The sequence below is a fragment of the Rhinoderma darwinii genome, chromosome 1 (assembly GCF_050947455.1).
Source record: "Rhinoderma darwinii isolate aRhiDar2 chromosome 1, aRhiDar2.hap1, whole genome shotgun sequence".
In the NCBI taxonomy this organism is placed as follows: domain Eukaryota; kingdom Metazoa; phylum Chordata; class Amphibia; order Anura; family Rhinodermatidae; genus Rhinoderma; species Rhinoderma darwinii.
In genome coordinates, this window is record NC_134687.1 from 592,251,660 (window position 1) to 592,270,717 (window position 19,058).

The 19,058-nt window shown below is 43.2% G+C and overlaps 1 protein-coding gene across 1 annotated transcript in view; it reads right to left on the reverse strand.

The window, feature by feature from the left end:
• Nucleotides 1–298: 298 nt before the first annotated feature.
• The window catches only part of CIMIP2B (ciliary microtubule inner protein 2B), a 29,318-nt gene continuing 10,558 nt past the window's right edge, over nt 299–19,058 (reverse strand). Inside the window, exons 3-6 of the mRNA XM_075854944.1 lie at nt 16,230–16,345; nt 12,944–13,082; nt 3,082–3,303; nt 299–1,925 (exon numbers count right to left, since the gene is read on the reverse strand). Coding sequence (XP_075711059.1) covers nt 1,837–1,925; nt 3,082–3,303; nt 12,944–13,082; nt 16,230–16,345 — 566 coding nt within the window. The 3' untranslated portion in view covers nt 299–1,836. The remainder of the gene's footprint in view (nt 1,926–3,081; nt 3,304–12,943; nt 13,083–16,229; nt 16,346–19,058) is intronic.

Genomic DNA, 19,058 nt, shown 5'->3' on the forward strand with positions numbered 1-19,058 from the left:
TGTAGTAGTGTTACCTGCAGTCCTATGTAACACCACAGATAACACAGTGATAACTCTCTAAATACAGATAGTAGTGTTACCTGCAGTCCTATGTAACACCACAGATAACACATTGTGCTAAATTACAATCTCAGCTCTGCTACAATGTGTTATCTGTGGTGTTACATAGGACTGCAGGCAACAGCTACTACATTATCTGTACTCAGAGAGTTATCACTGTTATCTGTGGTGTTACATAGGACTGCAGGTAACACTACTATCTGTATTTAGAGAGTTATCTCTGTTATCTGTGGTGTTACATAGGACTGCAGGTAACATCTACTACATTATCTGTGCTGTGTACATATGTGTCTGTGTGGGTATATATGGGTCTGTTTGTGAATGTGTCTTTGTGCTTGTATATTTGTGCCTTTTATGTATTTGTATATGTTCCTGTCTGTGTATTTATCTGCCGGTGTGTGTGTGTATATGTGTTTGTACGTCTATATATTTACCTGTTTGTATATATTCCAGAATGTGTGTATATATATTTGCCTGTATGTCTAAATATCTGTCTTTATGTATGTACAGTATATATGTTCCAGAGTGTCCATATATGTGGTTCATTTTTGGTTTGTGTAGGGGGCGGCAATAGAGAGTCCCGCACAGGGCGCCATCCAACCTAAGGCCGGCCCTGGCTGTCACCAACCCTCGTCAGAAGAAACTCCGCCGCTGCCTGCGCCGAATGACCTCCTCGGCTCCTCCGGTAAGTCACACCAGGCAGAGCGGAGAGTGGTAGCGGTAGGCTACTGCTCACCGGTCTGTTCACAGTGTGGCGCTAAGTACAAGCGGGGGAATGTGGCACTATTTACAAGGGGGGGAGTGTGGCGCTATTTACAAAGGGGCAGCGGTATGTGTGTGGCCCTATTTGCAAGGGGGGCTGTGTGGCCCTATTTGCAAGGGGGGCTATGTGGCACTATTTACAAGGGGGGCTGTGTGGCACTATTTACAAGGGGGACTGTGTGGGGCACTATCTACTGGGGGCTGTGTGTGGCACTATCTACAAGAGAGGTGCTGTGTGTGGCTCTATCTACAGGGGGCTGTGTGGCCTCTTTTATATATTTTCTTTTAATTTATTTTTATGTTAATTACATTATAGAACTATATCGCTTGTAAAATGTAAAAATGCTTTTATACTCGAGTTACATTAAAAAAATTGTGAACAAAAAATTACATCTCATTGATTGGTAGGGAAAGAAAACATGGCGAGGGGGAAGGAGATGTCGGGAAATAAGTTGGGGGGGGGGGCGCCAATCTGAATCTTTGCCCCAGGGTCTGGAGAACCTAGCTACGCCTCTGCTGCAGAGGGTTACCGTGCTCTTCTCCTCAGACTTAGGGCCACAGCTACTTTGCATTGTATACATTTGACAGGCATAATATATGTTTATTCAGTTCGTGTGGGCTCTCCCTGGCCCTGACATTGTCCCTTATCACACCTCTGGAGCCCTAGTCTAGACGACAAACATGAGAATATAATGGGGGGGGGGGGGCAAGAAGGAAAAAATACATACACTTGTTCACACACACTCACACATTTATTACAAGTAAACTTGTGATTGTCGCCATGTTTTTGTGCTTTCGATCAATGATTGTGTCATCTGCATCCTATGGCTTTGGCAAACAGTAATTTTTTCATTGGTTCTTATCCATGTTGCGGTGTTCACCCCAGCTGAACAATGGAAGACCAGTGCAGCCAGTAATGTAGGATATGTATGAGACTCTTCATATATGAGCGTCTGCAGGTTATGAAATCATCCACCAGGGGGTGCAGTTGCTGTTTGTTCTTTGATTGGCTCCCTAATTCACCACTTGTTTTTGCAGCGTGGACTGACCAAGTGCGTTTTCGGTAAGATGACCATAGGTGTGTCCGTACTGAAACTTGTAACCTGTCAGAACGGTTGGGACAGAGTCAGAAGGGGTTAATTATTAATGCTCTCAGAAATACATGAAATATCCTGTACTAGTCTTAAAGTGATAGTCCACACTTGAACATCATTTTGTATTTTTAATCCAAGTAGTTAGTATGTCTTTGCAGCAGTCAGAGATCGTTTTTTTTAACTGATACTGAAATCCCCTGTATAACCATAGATTCTAACATTCTGTCTGCCTGCAGCCGCCACTAGAGGGCGCATGGCTGATCACCGCATACTATTGACACATTGAGTGCATGCAGTAAGCTCCTAGGCTCCCTCTAGTGGCGGCTGCAGGCATCTAGAACGTTATCTTTTCATTTTATGTCTACATTGGGGATTTGGAGCTCTGTATCAGAAAAATGGAACTCTAAACACTATAAAGAATTTCTTTTACTTAAAATCCACATGATGTTAAAAAGTCACCAGTCACTATGTCTTGCTCCAGCCACATTAAAAACACTGTGGTTTCAGAGTAAGATCTTCTATAGGTATGCTCCACTATGTTGCATTCTGGGAGATGAAGCCTTTATCTCAGGTATTGTAATCTAATTATATTACAAATCTATGTACAAAAGAAGTAGAAGCTGTCAAAATTGTGAATGCCGACATGACCATTGCTGAAGTCAGTTCCAGAGAAGCAAATTTCCCTAAAATTGTTAATCTGCAAATACAGATTAGTTATTGTATAATAATATATGTAAAATGTATAATTTATTGTATAAGAAGTTATGCAGTTTTCTGATATACCTTGTTTTAAAAAAATGTCACCATTTCGAGGTTTGTGCTTGCTGTCAATGAATGGAAGCATTCTTGAGATGTGATTAGCTCAGAGCGCACAGCATAGCTTACATCAGTCCAAGAAGAGCCTGTCCACATAGCAGACATGGAGGAAGGCCGTGCATTTACAGAAACCAGCAGAGGGCAGGAAAGAGACCCAAAATCTGCAGGTTACTCATTTAGAGCTGCACTACGCCTTATATACTGTGTTTTTTTTTTTGGGTTTTGTTTTTTTTTTTGCGTTTGTAATGGAAGATTTACGGAAGTTGAAGATGGGCTCACTTGGCCCTTTCACACCCTGTAGCTTGACAGGAAGCCTAAACCATATAAGCCATTTTCAGAACTTCCTAACCTGGCACATATCCCGTATAGCGGGGCAATAAGCCCAGCTGCTCCAGGTAGATGTGACTCTGGTTGGACTGGTGTCTATTCCCTTCCCGTGGCTCCTGGTGGTCTCCTATTTTGGATCCTTTTTTCAGCGTCATTTGAGAAAACTCGGTCATTGCTCTGTTGGTGGTGATTGGATAGCCAGTGCCAATAAGAAAACGAGAGCGGGGCACATACCCGGTGTAACCTGAAAGAAATGGAGATGTCACATGTGAGGAAATATAACAATAATTTGATGAATTTACTAAATAATCCAATGCATCAGTAAACCCCAGTGACTAATATACTTTATCTTTAAAAATAATCTCCGCTCACAACCAAAGAATTTGGTGAGTATAATAAAATATTATTAATTTATTCTTCATGATCTGGTTTTCTGGGAATTCTTATTGAGAGGCCTGAAATAAAAGCTAAAAATATAATGTGAATGTCTACTTGTAGACACCATATAGTTTTTAGGTCCAACATTCTGTGCTGATAAATTTTATAATATATGTATATAGCGGTCAGAGCTCCAAATCCCCTGTATAGTCATATAGTTAAATGGTAAAAATCTGGTTACCTGCAGCTACCACTAGGGGGAGCTCAAGAGCCTGCTGTATACTGGTTATACACCGAATGCCCTCGTTGCAGCAGAAAGGTAGCCAGAATTGATAATTTAATGTTGTATGTATGCAGGCGATTTGGGGATTTGTATAGGAATAAAAGTGCTACGATTATAATTATATATACATTGTTATAAAGCAAGAAGCTATGACAACCGCAAAATAAAGAGTAGTCACATTTAGTTGTGGGCAGGATGAGATGCCTAAAAAAATGTGAAGGCACAGTCCACATTTTGAAACCCATTTTAAATGTACCCCCTCTAAATAGAAAGCACAGAGGTCCCCCTAGTGGAGAAACAGTAGGCCCATTGTAGCTCTATTATTTACACAGAGGAATTGCTCAGCAGATTCATGCCTCTAAGGCCGGATTCACACGAGCGTGTGCGTTTTGCCTGCGCAAAAAACGCGTTTTGCGCGCGCAAAAGGCACTTAACAGCTCCGTGTGGCAGCCCCGTATAATGCGCAGCTGCGTGATTTTCGCACAGCCGCCATCATTATGACACTCCGTTTGGATGTTTATAAACAGAAAAGCACGTGGTGCTTTTCTGTTTTCATTCATCCGTTTCACAGCTGTTGCGCGAATCACGCTCGTCCCACGGAAGTGCTTCCGTGTGGTGCGCGTGATTTTCATGCACCCATTGACTTCAATGGGTGCATGATGCGCAAAATACGCCCAAAGAACGGACATGTCGTGACTTTTTCGCAGCGGACTTACGCTGCGGAAAAATCACGCAACTGTCTGCACTGCCCCATAGACTAATATAGGTCCGTGCGACGCGCGTGAAAATCACGCGCGTTGCACGGACGTATATCCCGTTCGTCTGAATAAGCCCTAATAGACACATACACGGATCAGCCATAACATTAAAACCACCTGCCTAATATTGTATAAGTCACTGCGCCAAAACAGCTCTGATCCATCGAGGCATGGACTCCACAAGACCTCTGCAGGTGTCCTGTGGTATCTGGCACCAAAATGTTATCAGCAGATCCTATAAATCCCATAAGATGTGAGGTGCGGCCTCCATTGGATCGGACTTGTTTCTCCAGCGCATCCCAAAGATGCTCGATCAGATTGAGATCTGGAGAATTCGGAGGTAAAGTCATCCCATTGAACACTTTATCATGTCCCTCAAGCCATTCCTGAACAATTTTTGCAGGGTGGCAGGGCGTGTTATCCTGCTGCACTCTGCCATTTGGGTATACAGCTGTCATATAGGGGTGTGCATGGTCTGCAACAATGTTTAGGTTGGTGGTACATGTCAAAGTAACATTCACATGAATGCCAGCAAAGCATTGCCCTGAGCATCACACTGCCACCGCCGGCTTGCCTTCTTCCCATAGTGCATCCTGGTGCCATTTCTTCCCAATGTATGCAACACGCATGCACCCAGCCGTCCACATGATATAGAAGAATACATGATTCATACAACCAGGCCACCTTCTTCCATCGCTTCATGGTCCAGTTCTATTGCTCATGTGCCCTTTGTAGGTGGCGTTGGACAGGGGTCAGCGTGGACTCTCTGACCGGCCTGCGGCTGCACTGCCCCAAACACAACAAGCTGTGATGCTCTGTGTGTATTCGGACACCTTTCTATCATAGCCAGCAGTTACTCTTTTCAGTAATTTGAGCTACAGTAGCTCTTCTGTGGGATCGGACCAGACTGGCTAGCTTTCACACCCACACGCATCAATGAGCATTGGGTGCCCATGACCCTGTTGCCAGTTCACCGATTGTCCCTGCTTGGACCACTTTTGGTAGGTACTAACCGCTGCATGCTGGGAACACCCCACAAGATCTGCTGTTTTGTAGATGTTCTGACCCAGTCGTCTAAACATTACAGTTTGGTCTTTGTCAAAGTCGCTCAGATCCTTACACTTGTCCATTTTTCCTGCTTCCATAATATCAACTTCAAGAACTTCTTTCACATTAGTAGTGCCTACTCCTTTCTTTCTTTGAACAATCCGTTGGAACTGTTGTCTTTGAGTTTGATCACACTGTTTTATTTTATAGAGAATACCTGTACCAGTTCAGAAATACAAATGGAAATTTCAGGGGATTCCCAAAATATGGCATTAAAAGCTAGGAGGGAGCACGCAGAGGCTTTTTTTTTTTTTTTGCAATGTAAACAAAAAGAGGAATTGCAAGTAATCAGTACAAAAACTCTCAATGACACAATTTTTCATCTGGCAGAAAAAGAGGTACGACTGTTTTGGACTATTAATTCCTTGAAATCATATATTGATTGCAATCGAGCCACTAGAGGACTGAGAGCGTTCAAGGAAGCATCGCTGTATCAAGATGACGATGCTTTCCAAACAGAGTGGAAAGAAGCACATTTAATCCACTCTCTGAATTTGTTAAAAATTATCCTGAAACGGAATGAAAAACAATATGAACAAATTACTTCTAAATTGCGTAAAGCAAAGGTTGAGCATAAAACAAGGCTAATAGAACAACAAATGCAGAATTTTCTAAAAAGAAAAATGGAGAAAAAGTTGATACCAATACAAGCTGAAGTAAAGGAGAGGAAAAAGGATAAGCTCCTGAGAGATAAAAAAGATTTTGATTCAGGAAAGATTTTCGACTGGGGAAGTAAACGCCAACAACGGAAAAATAACCGCTTTCCCGGAATAAAGAACGTAAATATTGAGTCATGGACTACAGACTCCGATTCAAGCGCCTCAGACGATTCAGCCAGAAGTCAAAGATCTACTGAAGTCCCTTTAAGAAACATATTAGACGAGGAAGATGGAGTAAAGGAAAGAAGAGGGGGGAAAAACGGTCGAAACGGAAGCAAGTAACCTGGAGGAAATGAATACAATCGATAATGACTGTTCATGCAATAATGTCAATTTGACTACAATTCACTTGGATAAGGACTGTGTCAATCTTCGCAAAAAAGGTCTTAATTACAGTCTAGTTGAAAGCTTTGACGTAGTAGAATTTGAAGTAGATCTACTCAAAGGCGTTAGAAAACGTAATCTTTGTAAAACTTTAGAATGTTCCTCAGATAACAGATTAATCGAGAAAAAAGATGGTAAGCTTCCTTGCCAGGTCGGTCCTTTGGGTTTTAGTGTCAGTAAGAATTTCACAGAGTCTGAAAAGGAATGTGTGCTAGCGTTGGCGGAAGTATCAGAGGATGATATGAATTGTAGCACCTCAAATTTGGTAAACACTTGTAACTTTACAGGCAGGATCAAATCGACCTTTTCTCCCCCTCTTATCCCTGGTAGTCGCCTGGATCACTTTAGTAAGCGTGTAAAAAATGATGTCGCGTTTATCATCCACAGAGATAGCTCAATCCCCACAAAAGACGAAGAAAGAGCATTCATTTCATTGAAAAAGATGGTGGATGAAACACGGTTTTCAAAAAAGTGGATAAAGGGGGCAGTACAGTCCTCATGACAAAAAAGTACTATCTGTCGGAGGCGTTGAGACAATTGTCAGACCCCAGTACATATTCAAGGTTAAAATTTGATTCAACCTTAAAACTACAATCTCTACTCCGCAATGTTGAGCTAGGAATACTTTCACGCAAGATTGCTGATAGACTCTTTCCTCTGTTCCCTCAAAAACCAACATGGTGTTTTTTACAGAAAATTCATAAGACACTAATGGACCCCCCTGGGCCGCCCAATTGTCTCAGGAGTTGGCTCTTTAACTGAGCCCCTCTCAAAATAGATTGATTGACTGTTAAGACCGACCCTAAGAAGTATCCCATCATATCTTAAAGATACGAATAATTTCTTAAAGGCAATTGGCGATTTCGCATGGGAAGAAAACTTTCTCTTAGCATCAATAGATGTAGAAAGCTTGTACGCAAGAATCCCCCATGACGTAGGCATTGAGACAGTGGGACGAGTCCTAGCCAATGCCAAAAGAAGCGATAATTTCATTGATTTTGTATGTGATGCCTTGGTTTTCATCCTTAAACACAATGCATTTAAATGTAATGATAATTGGTACATTCAAAATAACGGTACCGCTTTGGGTACTCCAGTGGCATGTACTTTTGCAAATATCTTCTTAGCAGTGTTTGAGGATCAGTACTTAATAACACATGAAAATCAGTTTCTGAGAGATATAAAAATGTTTCGAAGGTTCGTAGACGATATTTTCATTGTATGGTCAGGTTCAAAAGCACGTTTCCTTGAATTCGTTGATCATTTAAATTGTATTAATAGGATGAATATGAAGTTCACCGCCAAAATTAGTTCGACAGAGATTGAATTTTTGTATTTAAAAGTCAGAATAAAAAGGTAGTATTCACACTGAAGGATACAGAAAACCCACCTCCACAAATTCATTATTACATCCAGACCATGTAAAAAAAAGCTAAATCCCACGGGCAATTTTTACGTCTAAGAAGGATCAATGACACAGAGGAAACCTTTCCAGAACAGGCTATGGATTTGAAGAATCGGGTCCCCTTACCGATAAAGCCATAGATAAGGCATTAAAAAAGGTATAAAAAGACCACCTAAATCCAACGAAAATGAATAGTTCCCATAGAGAGCGCAGATTCACTTTTACCATCAATATAATCCCCAGGCTCAAGCTATTAAAGAGGCTCTGTCACCACATTATAACTGGCCTATCTTGTACATAATGTGATTGGCGCTGTAATGTAGATTACAGCAGTGTTTTTATTTAGAAAAACGATCATTTTTGACGGAGTTATGACCTATATTAGATTTATTCTAATGACTTTCTCAATGGACAACTGGGCGTGTTTTACTTTTTGACCAAGTGGGCGTTGTGGAGAGAAGTGTATGACGCTGACCAATCAGTGACCAATCAGCGTCATACACTTCTCTCCATTCATTTATACATCACATAGCGATATAGCTATATCACTATGTGCAGTCACATAAACACACTATAACATTACTGCAGTGTCCTGACAATGAATATACATTACCTCCAGCCAGGACGTGATGTGTATTCAGACTCCTGTCACTTCTGTATCGTCTGTGTGATATTTACAGCAAGGCAAACGTAATCTCGTTTGAAATGACAGGTTACATCGTAATCTCGCGAGATTACCCTTCCCTTGCTGTAAATATCACAGAGATGCTACAGAAGTGACAGGATTCTGAATACACATCCCGTCCTGGCTGGAGGTAATGTATATTCATTGTCAGGACACTGCAGTAACGTTATACTGTGTTTATGTGGCAGCACATAGTGATATAGCTATATCGCTATGTGCAGAGTAAATGAATGGAGAGAACTGTATGACGCTGATTGGTCAGCGTCATACACTTCTCTTCACAACGCCCACTTGGCTATATAGTAAAACACGCCCAGTTGTCCATTGAGAAACTCATTAGCATAAAGCTAAAATAGGTCATAACTCCGTCAAAAATGATCGTTTTTCTAAATAAAAAAACACTGCTGTAATCTACATTACAGCGCCGATCACATCATGTACAATATAGGGCACTTATAATGTGGTGACAGAGCCGCTTTAAGGAGGCTATCTTTAAACATTGGCACTTGATCGAGGAGGACCCCGCTCTGAATGATATTGCGGTAAAAAAACAACTCATCTCTTTTAGGAGGGGCCAAACAATTAAAGATAAATAGGCGGATAGGAGGAGTGGATTCTCAGAGCCAAAAAATACTAATTGGCTAGAAAAATCAATCCCGAAAAGAAACCATCGTTGTGGTAATTGTAATCACTGTAAATTCAATCTGCAGGCGAAAGTCCTACATTTTGGAGGCCTATTACATAAGGTTCAACAATTTATTAATTGTAAAACACAGTATGTAGTTTATATTATCTTCTGTCCTTGTGGACGTTTCTACATCGGAAAAACCATCAGATGTCTATATGTGCGGTTTAGGGAACATTGCAACTCAGTCATAACAGGTAATGGAGCCCCACGTTTAATTGAACACGTGCAAAAAGAGCATAATGGGGATCCTACTGTTTTAATAGAACAAGTCCTTTCCCCCATTAACCGGGGCGATCGTCATAGAACCCTTTTGAGAAAAGAATCTAGTTTGATTATCCGTGCTTGGGTCCAGCAGGATTGAATGATAAAAATGACATCGCAGTTTTTTAAGTCCTTACAATATGTGACACTGTGCCCTATTGGGTACTTTATCATACATATTCTGACACAGGTTGAATTGTAATAATAATGACTGTTACCTTCTATATTCCTCTCCCTGCAACGTTTTGTGAACGAGCAGATTTAACATTTTACATTTGGACTTGTGCCTTTTAATAAGGAACTCCATGTGAATAGGATATAGGCTTTTCCCATTAAAGGTGACCCTACCATTTGGCTCTTCTTATATAGTGTTGCAGGGAGAAATACTACCTTCCCAATGTTGTGATTATCGTATGGGGGAGTGGGGCAACATTTGACATTTTCGGGGGATGCCGCCTTGTCGTTGGTCTTTCGTTTCCCTCCTCTGCATGCAAATTACTTTGCATCCATTGGCTTAAATGCCAGAGTTGATTCTTACCCACCTCGCTGTGGTGCGCCGGTCCGGAAGTGTTGTTGCGCATGCGCTATGATCATCCTGCTGTTGCGTATGCGCGTCACGGCACAGTCATTTGACAGTTAGGGTTGGGTCTTCTTCTGATAGGTAGTTTCAGGGGCACTGTCCCCTGCTGTAATTTCTATTGGTTTACATTGTTTGATTAACGATGCAGGGCGGCCTATTTAAAGTACGCCACTTACATCATTGTTTATAGGTCTGTAGAAGCGCTACATAGCGCGAAACAGTCTGTAACCTTGTTGGCCGTCTGCTTTGCCCTCCCTTGCTTTGCCACATTAAAATAAGTTTTTACCATCGTGGGTGAGTGCCGCTTTTTCATCATCCTCTCCCATTCTTGCTAATATATAGAACCCAGTGGCGTAGCTATAGGGGTCGCAGTTGTGACCGGGCCCCTAAGCTTGGGGGGCCCTCAGTGTACCATGTGACCGTGATGTCACGTGTGGGGCGTTCCAGCCAGCGTGTAAGAGTCGGTGCAGAAGATCCTGGAAGACTCCTGGCGAGCTGCAGAGGGGGCCCGTAATGTATTCTACTGTGCGATCTGTGTTTGTGGTGGAGAGAGGAGAGGGCGACCGTTAAATTACAGCCCCCCTCCTCCTCTTTCCACCGCAAACTGCACAATACAATACATTACAAACTGTGGGTCGCGACACCCTGGGGGTCGTGTAATGACCTCAGGGGGGGGTCGCGAGTCACTCACCAAGGTCCGGGTTCCAGTCAATGCCGGAGCAAGGAGCTGACGGTTCCTTGCTCCAGTATTCACTGTGCCTTGAGACATGAGCGGCTCGACACAGACAGGCGCGATGTAGGGACGTCATCGCGAAAGTCTGAACCGAGTCACTCATAGCACAGACCAATGGGGGAGAAGGATCTCCACCACCCGTCGTGGGAACGGGGATAGGTAAGTAATTTTATTATTTATCTATTCTGCACATATGGGGGCATTATACAGTATGCGGAGCTGATATGGGGGGGATTATACTGTATGGGGGCTGATATGGCGGGGCATTATACTGTATGGGAAGCTGATAGGGAGGGCATTATACTGTAAGGGGAGCTGATATGGGGGGCATTATACTGTATGGGGAGCTGATATGGGGGGCATTATACTGTAAGGGGAGCTGATATGGGGGGCATTATACTGTATGGGGAGCTGATATGGGGGGCATTATACTGTATGGGGAGCTGATATGGCAGGGGGCATTATACTGTATGGGGAGCTGATATGGGGGCATTATACTGTATGGGAAGCTGATATGGGGGGCATTATACTGTATGGGGAGCTGATATGGCAGGGGGCATTATACTGTATGGGGAGCTCATATGGGGTGCATTATACTGTATGGGGGCTGATATGGGGGCATTTTACTGTATGGGGAGCTGATATGGGGGCATTATACTGTATGGGAAGCTGATAGGGAGGGCATTATACTGTAAGGGGAGCTGATATGGGGGGCATTATACTGTATGGGGAGCTGATATGGGGGCATTATACTGTAAGGGGAGCTGATATGGGGGGCATTATACTGTATGGGGAGCTGATATGGGGGGCATTATACTGTATGGGGAGCTGATATGGCAGGGGGCATTATACTGTATGGGGAGCTTATATGGGGGCATTACATTGTATGGGGGAGCTCATATGGGGGCATTATATTGTAGGGGCTGATATGGGGGGCATTATACTGTATGGGGGCTGATATGTTGTGGGCATTATACTGTATGGGGAGATGATATGGGGGGGCATTATACTGTATGGGTGAGCTTATATGGGGGAAATTATACTATATGGGGGCATTATACTGTAGGGGAAGATGATATGGGGGTCATTATACTGTATGGGGGGCTGATATGGGGGCATTATACTGTATGGGGGGCATTATACTGTATGGGGAGCTCATTTGGGGGGCATTATAATGTGTAGAAGGGCATTATACTGTATGGGGGCAGTTATGGGGGGAATTTTACTGTATGGGGAAGTTATGAGGGCATTATACTGTATCGGGCAGCTATGGGGGCATTATACTGTGTGGGGGCAGCTATGGGGGGGGCATTATACTGTATCGGGCATTATACTGTGTGGGGCAGCTATGGGAGCATTATACTGTGTGGGGGCAACTATGGGAGCATTATACTGTGGGGGCAGCTATGGGGCATTATACTGTTTTGGAGAAGCTATGGGGAGCATTATACTGTGGAGGCAGCTATGGGGGGGCGTTATACTGTGTGTGGGCAGCTATGGGGAGCATTATACTGTGGGGCAGCTATGGGGGGCATTATACTGTGGGGGCTCTTGGGCAAGGCGGCTGGGCATAGGCACGTGCAGGGGTCTGCTGGTGTTTGTGAGGGGTAGGGGGGCCCAAGGTGAATTCTTGCACCAGGGCCCATGAGCCTTTAGCTACGCCCCCTGATCGAACCCCTTGTCAGGCCCATTGTAATTAGATAATCAGTGATATTCACTTCATCTGTCAGTGGATCTAATGTTATGGCTGATAGGTGTGTATGTATATATATATATATATATATATATATATATATATATATATATATATATATATATATATATATATACCTATCTCAATATCATGCTAATAATCCCTGCGTCTGCAAAATGAACCTTTTTTTATTTTTATTTTTATTAGATTTATTCAATAAATACTTTAAACTGTTATGAGTTGCATTCATGAATTAAAAACAAACATCACCTGAGATAAAATACTTGTGGGGATCCTCATCCTCCATGTAGTATGGGGAGACCTGTATCTGGAAGGCATTGGGAGAGACGTAGTGCGCTGGTTCCTTAGATAGTTCTGGGAGTGGAGTCCGATACTTGGATGTAATAAGCTGAAATAGGGGTTCGAACCATCAGAAAAAAACAAACACATTTGTCACTACAGATCACAGACAGCATGCAAGTATGAGGTGAAATGTCCGGAATTAAAGCGTGAGTGTTCACACGAAGGCCAAGAACCTTTATTTATAGATACCAGGTGACTTATAATATCAATAATCTTGAGGATGATTAAATACTTCATATTCTGCAAAGAATATCTAGGGAAAATTACAACAGTCCTGTGTGATATAAGATGATGCTCACATCAGCTGTTTCTTTCTTTTAGTAGGAGGCAAACATTCGTTGCATCGCCTGCTGGTTCAGTGGCTGGATAGAGCATTACTCATGATTTGTATTGTGGGGAGTGTCGTCACCAGGCTCTGTACAGTCATCTTATATGGGAAAAACTAACTGCATTAAAGAAGCACAGCTTAGCCGTTAGAGGTGTGTCTAATATCAAGCTTGCTGACTGTTTCCATTAATAAACAGCAGAATTGTTACTACAACTCTGGAACATAATACAGACTGGAACTCAGGATCAGTACAAAATAAGTATTGCAATATATCTGTGAATTGACTCAACTTTTTTGAAGATTAATTATACAATGCATTCGTAAAGTCTTCAGACCCTTTCACTATTTTCACATTTTGTTATGTTGAGGCCTTGATCTAAAATAAAAAAAATCCAAGTTTTTCCCCATCATTCTGTACTCAATACCCCATAATGACAAAGTGAAAAGGAAATATTGTAAATTGTTGCAAATTTATTCAAAATGAAAAACTCAAATTTTGCATGGACTTAAAGGCATGGTGTCGCCCGAAAAACATGTTTTTTTTTTAAAATGTAAACATTTAGTGTGTGGGTGATTAAACATTGTTCAAATTTTTTTTATTTTTTTCGCGAGTCAGGAAATATTATAAATTTTTTCAAATTTATAATACTACCCATTTTTGGTCACTAGATGGAGCTAGTTCCCAAAATTGCAGCATTGCAACATTGGGTTAAAAGCTCTCGCTCTAGTGAGCTCTCAGCATCCCCCCCTCCTTTATCCTGGCTAGTGCCGGGATAAACGAGGGGTTTGAAAGGTTTAACCTCCTACACTGTGTGTCGCCATTTTTTGAGGTAACCCACAGTGTAGTAGGTTTACATACAGTAGTAAACACACACAAACACTAACATACATTGAAATCGCTTACCTGCTCCTGCCGCCGCGGCTCCCTCCGGCCCGTCCGCTCCCTTTGCTGCCGCTGTTCCATGTGCACAAGTCCGGAAGCCGCGACCGGAAGTAGTAATATTACAGTCCGGCCGCGACTTCCGGTCCACAGGAAAATGGCGCCGGACGGCGCCAATTTCGAATAGGACTGTGTGGGAGCGGCGCATGCGCAGTTCCCACACAGACGCCGTACACGGACGTGAATGGGACGGGAGCCGTTCACAGTCCCTATGGGACTGTGGCTGCCGTACTCCATGTCTGTGTGTGTCGTTAATCGACACACACAGAAATGGAACAAAAAATGGCAGCCCCCATAGGGAAGAAAAAGTGTAAAAATAAGAAACAGTAAAACACAAACACACAAATGAATATAAACGTTTTTATTACAGCACTAACATCTTTAACATATAAAAAAATTATTTGCCATGACACTGTTCCTTTAAGTGTTCAGACCCTTTACTCTGACACTTGAAATTTAGCTCTGGGGGTCTCCCATTTCTCTACATCATCTTTTAAATGTTTCTACACCTTGATTGGGGTCCACCTGTGGTAAATTCATTTGATTGGACATGATTTGGAAAGACACACCCATATCCATATAAGGTCTCACAGCTGACAATGCATATCAGAGAAAAAACCAAACCATGAGGAAGAAAGAACTGCCTGTAGAGCTCAGAGACAGGATTGTGTGGAAGCACAGATCTGGAGAAGGTTACAAAAAATATCTGCTGCACTGAAAGTTCCCAAGAGCAAAGTGGCCTCCATAATTCTTAAATGGAAGAAGTTTGGAACAACCAGGACTCTTCCTAGAGCTGGCCACCCCACCAAACTAAGTAATTGGGGGAGAAGGACTTTGGTAATAGGTGACCAGGAACCCAATGGTCACTATGGCTGAGCTCCAAAGATCCTGTGTGCTGATGGGAGAAACTTCCAGAAGGTCAAGCATCACTGCAGCACCCCAACAATCTGGGCTTTATGGCAGGGTGGTCAGAAAGAAGCCTCTCCTCAGTAAAATAACATAAAAGCCCGTCTGGATTTGGCAAAAAAGCACCTAAAGGACTCTCAGACTGTGAGAAAAGAGATTCTGTGGTCTGATGAAAGATTGAACGTTTTGCCCTCAATTGTAAGCATCATGTCAGGAGGAAACCAGGCTTTGCTCATCACCTGCCTACTACCATCCCTACAGTAAAGCGTGGTGGTGGCAGCATCATGCTGTGGGGTGTTTTTTAGCGGCTTGGACAGGGAGATTCAGCGTTAAGGGAAAGATGAATGAAGCAAAGTGCAGAGATATTCTTAATGAAAGCCTGATCCAGAGTGCTCTGTACCACAGACTGGGCCGAAGGTTCATCTTCCAGCAAGACAATGACCCTAAACACACAGCCAAGACAACACAGGGGGGGCTTAGGATGTCCTTGAGTGGCCCAGCCAGAGCCCTGACTTGAAGCCAATGGAACATCTCTGGAGAGATCTGGAAAGGTCTGTCCACCGCCGGTCTCCATCCAACATGACAAGCGCTTGAGAGGATCTACAGAGAAGAATGGCAGAAAATACCCAATCCAGGTGTGCAAGTATTGCGGCATCATACCCAAGAAGACTGGAGGCTGTTATCACTGCCAAAGGTGCTTCAACTAAGTACTAAGTAAAGGGTCTGAATACTTACGTCAATGCAATATTTTCGTTTTTCCTTTTCAATAAATTAGCAAAGATTAAGAACATTCTGTTTTCACTTTGTTGTTAAGGGGCATAGAGTGCAGAATGATGGGGAAAACTTGTTTTTGTTTTAGCAGAGGGCCTCAACATAACAAAATGCGGAAAAATTGAAAGGGTCTGAAGACTTTCCAAATGCATTGTATATAGAAACTTTAAAATAGTTTTTAATATGAACCTATAATAACCTCCCAGAGCAGCAAATTGTTGGAAACGCTGGAGTTTGCTGACCAGTACCTGCTCCTGAATCGGACTCAGCTGCTGGTTTTGCTCCTTTTGGAAGTCAGTCAGGGCGTCCCGAGTGGTCTCTGCATATGTTTTAGCAAAGAATTTCTGAGCTCTAGGGATGAAGCCTGAGAAGACAAGTAAGGGGGACAAGTAAGGAATTTGCATTGTATCCCGCTATATGAGGTCACATACAATAGTATGGAAGAGCTCTGGGGCAAGAAGAAAAACCATCTTAAGAGCTCTTATATTGATACACTGAATATCATCTCTATTGCAAAAACTGTGCAAATATCTGATAATCATGATGATGGTAAACCACTGTACTGAGGGTTTATCTATAATTGTATTACTTGACTTTAGGTCTCCTCCCGACCTCTAAATATTGATCACCGATAATTAAACTAGTCCTTGTCCATGAATTAGAATATCATCAAAAAGTTAATTTATTTCAGTAATTCAATTCAAAAAGTGAAACTCATATATTATATAGCTTCATTACACACAGTGATTTATTTCCAGCGTTTTTTTCTCTTTTAATGTTGATGATTTTGGCTAACCGTTAATGAAAACCCCAAATTTAATGTCTCAGAGAATAAGGCGGGATTCACACGACCGGGTCGTTCCCGAGCCCGTGTGTCGGCCGGTAAAATCGGCCATTTTGCCCGGCCGGTTTGCATAAAGTTATGCATCCGTGCCGGGCCGGGCAGATCCGGACAGTGACATCAGCGGCAGCTCCTGAAGGGGAATCCCCATGTGTTCGGGGATTCCGCTTCAGGAGTTTCCCCTGATGTCACTGCCCAGATATGGACAGAGACATCAAGCGCTCTGTCCAGGAGCGGAATCCCCGAAAACACGGGGATTCCGCTCCTTCAAGGAGCTAAAGTGCGGCTAGCACATAGCAGAGCGGGGAGATACCTCCCTGCTCTGCTATAGTGGCGTCGCTGCAGTAGTAGCAGCCGCAGCAGCAGCAGCTGCTGCTACTAGCGGCGCCATCGAAGGTGTCGCCGAGCCAGGGTGCTTTTAACAAGCAGGGGAAGGGAGCCAGCGCAGCGCTCCCTCCACCTGCTGTACACCCCGGCCCTGCAACACAGTGTACAGCGATGCCATTCGTCAGAATGGCATCAACTCCTCCTCCTCACATGCACTCTGCGCTGTGAGGAGGAGGAGATAGAGCGCAAGCCCCGGGAAACCCGGCCATCACTCGGAACACATTCCGGTGATGGCCGTGTAATACCCGGCCCCATAGACTTCTATGGGAGCCGGGCGGCCGGGTGCCCGGGCAAAGATAGAGCATGTCCTATTTTTTGACGGCCGGATTTTCCGGCCGTCAAAAAATCGGTCGTGTGAATAGCCCCATTAGGGGTCTATCATTCCTAATGCAGCCGGGTGCCGGCCGATTTATGAACGGCCGGCACCCGGCCGGGAAACCCTGCCGTGTGAATGAGGCCTTACAATATTGGGTAAAAGTTGAAGATTGTAGACTCATGGTGTCACACTTTATCAGCTGTTCAACACAAAACACCTGCAAAGGTTTCCTAAGCCTTTAAAAGGAATGGTCTGTTTCTCAGTGTCCAAAGTCCTGTGTTCAGATTAATGTAAATTTTGCATTTCATTTGGAAATCCAGGTCCCAGAGTCTGGAGGAAGAGTGGAGAGGCGTGAATCCAAGTGTCTTGCGGTCCAGTGTGAAGTTTCCACAGTCGATGATGGTTTGGGGGCCATGTCATCTGCTGGTGTTGGCCCACTGTGTTATATCAAGTCCAGAGTCAGCGCAACGTCTAGCAGGAAATTTTAGAGCACTTCATGCTTCCCTCTGCTGACAAGCTTTATGAAGATGCGGATTTCATTTTCCAGCAGAACTTGGCATCTGCCCACACTGCCAAAAGTGCCAATACCTGGTTTAATAATCACAGTATCACTGTGCTTGATTGGCCAGCAAACTCGCCTGGCCTAAACCCCATACAGAATCTATAGGGTATTGTCAAGAGGAAGATGAGGGACACCAGACCCAACAATGCAGACGAGCTGAAGGCCACTATCAAAGCAACCTGGGCTTCCATAACACCTCCGCAGTGGCACAGGTTGATCACCTCCATGCCACGCCGCATTGATAACACCTCAGCAGTGCCACAGGCTGAACGCCTCCATGCCACGCCGCATTGATGCAGTAATTCATGTAAAAGGAGCCTGACGAATTATTGAGGGCCTTTACGGTACATACTTTTCAGTAGGACAACATTTCGGCATTAAAAATCATTTTTGAAATTGGACTTATATTAAAATTTTCTGAGACACTAAATTTTGGATTTTCATTAATTGTTACCATAATCCTCAACATTAAAGGAAAAAAATGCTGGATATAGATCACGCTGCGTGTAATGAATATATAGAATATATGAGTTTCACTTTTTGAATTGAATTACTGAAATAAGTAAACTTTTTGATGATATTCTAATTCATTGAGAATAACTAGTATGTATAAAATAATTTTATACTATTTTGGGAAAAAAACTGAAGTTTCAATGTATACTCCACACCTCCATACCAAAGTAGCGTATAAAACATGGAGACTGTCAAGGAACATATGCCTTAACCATCAGACAGAGGAAAGGGGGTAGAAGCATACAACGGATCTAGATCACTCTGGTATTATAGGAGGCCCAGCGGGCAGTAATATTAAGGTACTGTATAGCACTGTTATTTGGGAACTAGATAGGTCATCAGTATATGACTGTTGGACTCGCACCGGTCATATACTGATGACCTATCCGGTGGATAGATCATCAGTTGTCAGAACTTAGGAAAACCCCTTTAAGGATTGTATGGTACTTTTGTTAAAG